This window comes from Stenella coeruleoalba (genome assembly GCF_951394435.1).
Source record: "Stenella coeruleoalba genome assembly, chromosome: 9".
Classification (NCBI taxonomy): Eukaryota; Metazoa; Chordata; class Mammalia; order Artiodactyla; family Delphinidae; genus Stenella; species Stenella coeruleoalba.
Genome location: NC_137155.1, coordinates 83,232,684 through 83,241,144, shown reverse-complemented (window position 1 = coordinate 83,241,144; position 8,461 = coordinate 83,232,684). Strand labels below are relative to the sequence as shown.

The following is an 8,461-nucleotide window of genomic DNA, read 5'->3' as shown; positions in this document are numbered from 1 at the left end:
CGCCTCTACCCTAAGCCTTCTTACCCGCCAACCTTCTCATTTCTTTGCTAAGAGCTCTCAACAGCTGCATTACTGATGTGTACCCAGCCATATGGCTGCCTCTAATCACCTGTCCAGAGCCCTTGCTCAGCCACTGTTAATCTGAGGCTCAGGCGCCATATTGGACATGGCCCATACCCAGAGTTTTGATCACCACTGATCCCCTCTTTCCGTTAACTGGTCCAACTTCTGTCTTCTTTTACAGGTTGGGTGGAAAGGGGGACTTGTTCCTATTTTCCCCCGCTTTCTTCCCTGTCTGTAAAACTCTGCACCCCGTGTCCTGCAGGCGCCAGTTCATGGGTATCCACAATCCTTTCCTTCAGCAACAACAATTACTAAAGTCTGGCTTTTGCAAATGAAAGTCTTGCTTCCTGCCTCAGACTTACACAAGCCCATTCAGTTCTCCAGTTGACTTCTTGTTCTCGGGGGTACTTGCCTTCCCCTGAAAGCAGGGCAAACAGACCCTCCCGGCTCCCCAATGATGGGGGAAGGCAAAAGGTACAAGGAAGCCTGAGGATGGGGGAAGGGACCTCATTTGTATCTCAGAATCTCTCCCTGAGATAAAGTAAATGGCCTTGCCTAAACTAACTTCTCAGTGCACGACAACCACGATGATTATCGTGAGGAGGAAAAAGAGGACTTCTCTCTGGATGTGCAGTGCTGTGCTGTGCTGGCTCTGACTGGCTGCGACTCTGCTCCCAAGACCAAGGGAGGCTGTGAGGGTGCCCAGGAAGAGCAGGTCACAAACCAGCAACTTTTTCACTTTCGTTAACAGGGTGAGAGGGATCTTCTGAATGGAGGACTCTGAAATGTGCGTCTACTCCCTACCCAGCATGGGAAATGAAGCAGGAAGAGGAGGAGGCTGCCTGTCTGTACCCACCCCTCGCTCCGGGTGCCAGAAACACCACCACTGGAGATCCACTCCCTCAGATCAAATACTGTCCCCTCCAGGCTCACTTAAAATGTAAATACCAAAGGGACAGTGCAGTGTATTAGTCGCTCCAGGGGGTGTGCTATCTGTTCTAGGCCCCGAGAACATTTCAAGAGGAGAAAAAGGAAGGGCTGCTAGTCCCCCTGTCTGCCTGGATACCTGAGGAATGAAGAGGCATTTCCAAGGCCCCTGTCCCCTCCTCAATGCTGAGCCCAAAGGGGTGGCAGTCAGTGCCAGAAGCCACCAAGCCTCTTCAAACTTTTTTTTATTTCCTAAGGAGTCAGGGCAGGGGTGGGGAAGGGATCCATAACTTGGGTTTCAGGAGGAGCCCAGGCCTTGGGAAAGAAGACAAACCCTCTGGCTCTGCCCTCAGCAGTATTGTCAGTAGGGGTGATTAAGCGTGTGCTCCATGATGGTCCGAATGGCCATCCACGTCTCCTGGGCTGTGGGGATAATCTGTGTGGCTGGCATCAGGAAGCCATAGTGCCCCGTGTCACGGAGCTCGAAGGTGAAGGAGTACTTGATGCCACTGTCATAGGCCCAGTCGACAGTGATCCCACTGGCCACATCTGGATACAAAAGGGCAAAGAAATGCCCCCAAAAGGAAGAACAGGGTGTGGTCACAAGGTACAGAGGCATCCTGAGAGGACAGTGGGCCCTGGGGGCCAAACTCCCACCCATTCCAGACCACACCAAGCTTGGCCCAGGCCTCAACCTGGGCCATACGCTGCTCACCCAGCCCAATCTCTGCCCTGGCAAAAAGAAGCTTCTGGAGGCCACCAGACTTGGGATATTTACCCTCAAAGAACATTGCAGTAACCCAGGCATTGGGAGATAGGCACTAATTAATGCTGCAAAGAAACAGGTGTCTGTGTCTGGGTACCACCATTCACCCTTCTATTCAAATGTGGAAATCAGCTCTGGCCCAGCCCAGCTAGATCTATGGCACAACCCTGTGGCCAACCAGGCCTGCCAGTCAGCAGAGCTGGCACCTGGCCCGACCCTAGGTGGATGTGGTGCCTGAAGCAGCAACAGACAAGGGAAGGCTCACTCACAGAGGGTGGTGCTGATGCTGCCACAAATGTACTCGATCCCATGAACCCCATACAGGGCCTGCACTGCATCCTTGGCAAGACTGCACTGCAAGATTAAATCCAGAGAGTGAGATGCCGGCGCTCCCCACACTCCCACACCCTCACCAGCTGCTGAGAAGCAGGGTCTTCAGAGTCTTGGAAGTTGAACATGTAGATGGCTCTTGTGAGAAGGAAGCACAGCACCTCCAGTTTTGAACTTGATCACAAGTGAGAACAAGTCCCCCCACCCCCCACTCCCTACCATGGGGCCTGTTGGGAGTCTGCTGGATGCCTCCCCCAAGCCCTAAGCAGCCAATCTCACCAACTCTTCCTGGTTTGAAACAGGCTCCAGAGAGTGGCCATAGGGGTACATGAGCATCTGAGAGTAGCTGTGGATGGAGATCAGAGCCTTGATGTTCCCGTGGGACGTGATGAAGTCCACAATGGCAGCCACTTCTGGCTCTGACTGAGGGGAGGGCCCATGATAAGTCTCTGAGCAGGGGTTGTTGTCAGAACCATTTCCTGGAAGTAGAATCAAAGTGTTCAAATTCCCAGGCTTGGGAAAGACACTTAGTGCTCACAAAATATACTGTACTCCTCTACATTTCCTAGCCTCTTTTGCAGTTTGGTTGAGGTCATGTGACTACTTTTGACCAATGAGAATGTGAGCGGTGATGATGTGTCACTTCTAGTTGGAGGCTAAGAGCAAGTGCGACTTATCGACACTCTCTTCTGTCTGTGTGCTTGAAGGAAAAAACTCTAAATGGAGAAGTGTCCTGGATCCCTCTGTCACCAGTGGAAGAAAGCTGTCAAGGAGGGGCACCTACCCACATTGGACTTTGTATGCATGAAAAATAAATTTATGTTGTGTTAAGCCACTGAGATTTGGAGGGATATTTGTTACTGCTTCATACCCTAGCCTAGTACATCAGAGGAGTGTTGCCACACCATGACTCAGCAGCTCTGTGGCCCTGTAGGGAGCTCCCTTGGCTTGTCCTTTGGTTAAGCCCTGACTGTGGCTCCATTAGAAAGGCAGGCCTGCCTCAGCAGTTGCCAGTAGGTCTCCAACCTGGCCTCCCCTATGAGCAGTGACCCCTTTGAGCTGATCCTTCTCTGCTGACCCTCCACTGCCATGGGAAAGGCCTGGGTCAGTTGAGTGCTCAGACTTATTGTCTGCTCAAGCTTTGCCACAGCCATAGCCCAAGAACAGCATGAACTTGGAGGAAAAGAGAGACTAGATCACCATAGTTGCCCAAGGCTGGTCTGGGAACCACAGATGCAAAGAGTCTTTGAAAATTCTTCTTGGGGACCTAAGTTGGAGAGAGGGCAAAGAGCAGCTGTGCTTCTATTCTGTTCACAAATTTAATTTGTTCCCATCTCCTACTAGACTCTTTGCTCCCCATCTCTTTTCTTCCTCTTCTGTTTTCCTCCCCTCCCCAAGGGCCATGTCATGGAGGGCTAGGCTGGGCTGGTCACGATTTGTGGGTTAGGAACACAACTGGAAAGAGCATCCCAGGTCCTGCTCTCACTCCTCCTCCCTGAAATGACTGCACAGAAGCCCAGTCAGAGGCCAGAGATTGCCCCAACTTCTGAAGCCTCCTGAGGATGCCAGAGCACCCCTCAGGGCAGTGAGTTGGCCAGAGAGCTGAGAGGCTTGCCCATCAGTTCAGATGCTGCTCTAGGACTGCAGCAAACAGGTCCTCCCCAAGGGTGCAGGTGAGGGCAGCGGGGTGGGAGGTATGATCTACAGATTACTCTTTACGCAGCAATTAAATTAAGGCAATAATAAAACCATAAACAAAATCTTCCCCCCTGAGTCACTAACCAGACACTCGATATTTCTGGCCACAGGCAGGCCCAGAGGCAATTCTGTCACCTGGGAGCGCATCTCTTCTTGGTCTTCAGGTCCTTGCCTAGGGCAAGGACTGACCCTGGTTAGAAGGGGATGTGCCTGCAGGAAAAGAGGGCGTAGGAGCAGCCTCACAGGCTGGAGCTGGCCCAGCTAACAGTGGCCCTGTTTGTTGTGTCTGTTGGGAGCCTCTGCACCTGCTACACTTGATGAATGACAAATAGCAACAGATGAGCAGAGCGAGGGAGGCTGCAAGCTTTGTCTGCGTTTGCAGCCCACGCATGGAAAGTGGTTCCCCTGCCAACGACCAGGTGGCTTTGCCCAAATATGGAGAAACACATCAGGCCGTTAGTTCTGGTTTGAGCTAGGCAGAATAAACTAATCTTCCCCTGACCAAATGGGAATTAGCTGTCTGCCTCTGACATTCACAGTCAAAGTCCTCTGAGCCTGCCTGTTTCACAAGTACCTGCTAATGGATTCATTAGCTATTTATTTTTCCTTCTCTAAAAATGTAATTTGTAGCAAGGGGAACTCACTGGAAGGACATGGTAAATTATTAAAAGCAGTAATCTTTGGGCAGGGGGATTATGGGAGCTTTTTGTCCCCTCTGGGCTTTTTTCCCACATATTTTTTTTTACATTGTGTATATATATATATACTGATTTTTTTTCCTGTGGTGAAACTCACAAAAGTTATTTTCTTTAAGAGGTAATTTGTCTTTCTTCTAGCCAGTCTGTCTCAGGGTACGTGGGCACTCCCTTCAGCCAGTTCTGAGGGGCCCACGTGGATGCCCTCTTGGGGGCAAATGTCTGGTTATTTGGAGGTGGAAACCTAATTTTATGTGGCTGTGTTCCCTTACACAAGCAGCTAAAACACAGCCCCAGACTCTCAGGCAACCCCTACACTGTGGGCTGGTGGCCTTGCTCTGTATGCTTCAGAGCTGTCCTTATTTTCAATGAGAACAGACTCAAATCAGATTTTCAAAGCAATGGGCATCCAGATCTAGAATGTTCTATCTCGTGGGCTTGACCTCCCATCTGCAGATCTGCTTTTCAACAGCATGGCGAGGGGGTAGGAGCAGCCAACAGCACGGCATCGTCTCCTGTGGAGCCAAACCCTGATTCCCCAGTATAGTGTGGGAGCAATATCTGGGGGCTGAGGGCTGTACCCATACACCCCTCTGTTTTGGAGACTTTCCTGGTTAGACCCAGAACCCCAACCATCAAATTTCTGCATTCCCAGGGTCCACATACTCATCTCTGGGCTTTCTGGAAGCCTCAGTTTCCCCATCTAGTCCCTAAGCCCCTCGTGTGGCAAGGGAGATAATCAGAAAGAACACCAAGGGAACTCAGGAGGAAGCTGCCCACCCCTCCCTTGAATGATACAACCCTGCAGGTAAACAACAGTCCAACAGCCCAGGGTCACAAAGTAATTGGGCCAAAAATAAAAGCCAGGCTCAAGTCAGTGTTAATGATAAGGAACTAGTTTATTCTATGTTCGAACCTTTGTTCTGGCCTCCCCAGAGGGCAAAATTTGGGTCACAGGTCTCAGGGAATGAATTTGGAGGCATTTTCTTGTGGCATGCTCCATTCAAGGAAGGGCTAGAGATATTTGGGTGGGGCACCACAAATTCTGGGTTTTGAACAATGAGCAAGACTACTTTGGACCTCCTTAAGCCTTTCTCTGCCATATTTAGGATCTGACCCTTGCAGTTAGTCCCCAGGCAAGGAGCTGTTTCCCATGAAGGCTTAGCATATGTATACATTTAATAGACATATGCAACCTCTCCCCATACCTCACGGCCGATCCTAGGCATGTGCCTGCCTGTCTCTGGCCATGACTCACTTGCATTAGCTAATTGCTTTGCCTCCCCAGTTATGAGTCAACATAATCTGACTGTGTGGGAGACGTGCCAGGAATCAAGTCCTCTCCAGCCCTGCCCCCGGGTGCAGCAGACTGCAGTACCTCCAAAGCCTGACTTCCAGGTCCTGTTAAGATCCACACCAATGCAGAAGATTCCGGGTCTGCTGCACTTGTTCTTCCGCCACAAGCGGTTCTGAAAATGCGCAGGGCAGGTGACCTCATTCACTGGGCCCATTCCTGGGTGGGAGCCTCTGACATCCTGGTCTAGGAAGCGGGGTCTGGCGGGCCAGGGAGGGGCAAAAGGAAGGAATCTCTGGGGCAGGATGAGGCTGGCATGGGGCTGGGCAAAGGCTGCAGATCAGATGCTTTGTGGTTAAACCTGGGGTATTATGAGGTTAAACATGGGTATGGAGAGAGGCCCAAGCACAGTCAATCAACAGTGGCCTTCCCTGGGCAGCAAGAGGGAGGCTGAAGGGCAAGAGCTGCAGCTACAGTATCTGAGCAGCCCGCCTGCCTCAGTGAGGCTCTGCAAGGAGCCCCCGTGGGGCCTGCCCCTAGGGAACCTCAGCCAAGCATCCCAAAGCCACAGTGACCTTTCCTCCATTCCCCCAGAGCTGACCCCTGATCCTTGACCCCCTCCCTCTCAGGTACTCTCACCATGCTGTGGGTATAAGCAAACCCGTCAGGGTTGGAGACAATCTCCATAAAGATGTCCACGGCATTCAGTACGTCTGTCACGATGCGGTCTTTGCCATATTCATTGACAATCTGCAAGAAAGGGCAGGGTGGGGACAGGGTGAGGGACAGGAGGCCCTGCTGGGCTCTCCTCCGAAGCAGAGCAGGACATCTGTACAGCCAGTGGCTGCAGGCAGGGGTGGCATCAGTCATCAGGTTCAGCCTTGTGCAGAACCAAAGGCTTGGATTTTAAACAACTAGAAAGCAGAGGACAGCTTGGGGCTCTGTGCTGCAAAAGGCCAGAGCACATGGCAGCTGTTCCATAGGGCAGGAGCGTAGACAGCCCCCCGGGTTAGGAGAACCACGAATTAAGTTTTCAACTGGAGGTGCCCTTAAATAGTTGAGCAGCCCCCATTCCCCCAGCCCAGCCCCCATGGTCTGTGCTGACCTTCCTGGCAGTCCAGATGCCGGTGGCATGGGTGATCCACTCCCGGGAGTGGATTCCAGTGTCGATCCAGATGGCTGGGCGCTGCGAACCTCCAGTGCTGAACTGGGGAAAAGCACCGGACCCCATACAAGTTTGAACCAAAACAGCTACAGGGCTGTCCCTAGACTGCCTGGAAGGAGGCCCCAGACGTATCCTCACTGCCTGGAGCGGCCCCATGTTCCTGAGAGGGGGGCTGTAGGTGGAGGTACCTGTGCATGAGCCCATAGAAAGTGCACACGTGTGGGGGTGCCCTGGAGACATAGTGATGCTCTTGGAGAGCAAAGTGATCCAGCCAGAGGCACAGAATTTCCCAAGTTTGAAAGTATTTTAGACTAGTGCTTCTCAAACTTTGAGAGGCACGTGAATCCTCCGGGGAGCTCAGTAAAATGCAGATTCTGATTCAGTAGATCTGGAAAGGGGTGTGTGGCTGGGAGTTTCTAACAAGCTCCCAGGAATGCTGCTGCTCCTGGTCCAAGGACCCCACTGAGTAGCAAGGTCTTAGCATTAAAGGGGGAACACAGACAGCCCTTAAGGGAAATCAAAGCAGACACAGGCGAAGTCAAATCCCGAGCTGGATGAGACCACTTGACCCTTCAGAAGAGTCCCCCAGGGCATTGTTGAGGACTGCAGTGCCTGTCTTCTCTGAGAGCTGGATGTCAAATGCCCTGCGTGGTCCATGCTCCTGAGTGCCCTCTAGGGCACAAAGAATCATTTTCCCGTAGGCTCCACACTCTCACCCATCCTGCCTCCTTCATGGCCAAGGGCACTGCTGCTGCCAAGTTTACTAGAGCTCTGTTTCCAGTGGCCCCTGTGAAGGGCTGAAAGGCGTCCTCATAGACTCAGGCCTGTCTGTGGGGCTGCCTGAGCCAGATGACTTCAGTTGTTGTAAATGAAGCCTCTGGGTACCGCTCTTCCCATTGAACAGATGAAGCAACTGAGGTAACAGGAAGAATGCTGACTCACCCACACTCACATCCCAAGTCCAACGTGATGACTGCCACTCTGCAGTTCCATCTCCTTAGCAACCCTCCCACCAGATTCCTGACCCAGACATGCCAGGTCACTGCACTACCACCTGTCCACACCTACAAGGGTGGGTCCCCGAACACCACCATCCCAAAGCTTGTGGGTCACCTCGGGACAAGAGTGTACACATCTCTCTCCCTAAAACTCCCACCCAGCCACAACCCCATATGAGCTCAACTTATGCCAGAGGCACTCACTGTACAGTCTAGTGGTCAACACTGCTAGCTTTTACCTTCAGAACAAGAATGGACCGATTTTCAAAGCTGTGGCCAATCTGAATTTTTGAGAGAATATCTGAATGATCAGTTACAAAGTTGTCGATCCAGGTATATATCTGAAAGGAATGAAGTTTCTCAGATGGGCAGTTAAGCAGGGAGGGGGCAAATCCCAGGATCTCTCTGAGTATTCTCCTTGTCCCATCCCACCCTCTTTAATGCTTTCCCACCTCCCTTGAGGATCTAAAAGTATCACCAAAATCAAAGACTACCTTGGGTCTAAGGCAGGAGCTGTGGTTAGCC

The 8,461-nt window shown here is 51.8% G+C and overlaps 1 protein-coding gene across 1 annotated transcript in view; it reads right to left on the bottom strand.

Moving 5' to 3' along the window:
* Window positions 1-942: 942 nt before the first annotated feature.
* The window catches only part of CPA5 (carboxypeptidase A5), a 49,935-nt gene continuing 42,416 nt past the window's right edge, over window positions 943-8,461 (bottom strand). Inside the window, exons 9-15 of the mRNA XM_079932669.1 lie at window positions 8,176-8,277; window positions 6,879-6,980; window positions 6,413-6,523; window positions 5,858-5,948; window positions 2,366-2,565; window positions 2,026-2,110; window positions 943-1,539 (exon numbers count right to left, since the gene is read on the bottom strand). Of these exons, the coding sequence (XP_079788795.1) occupies window positions 1,352-1,539; window positions 2,026-2,110; window positions 2,366-2,565; window positions 5,858-5,948; window positions 6,413-6,523; window positions 6,879-6,980; window positions 8,176-8,277 (879 nt within the window). The 3' untranslated portion in view covers window positions 943-1,351. The remainder of the gene's footprint in view (window positions 1,540-2,025; window positions 2,111-2,365; window positions 2,566-5,857; window positions 5,949-6,412; window positions 6,524-6,878; window positions 6,981-8,175; window positions 8,278-8,461) is intronic.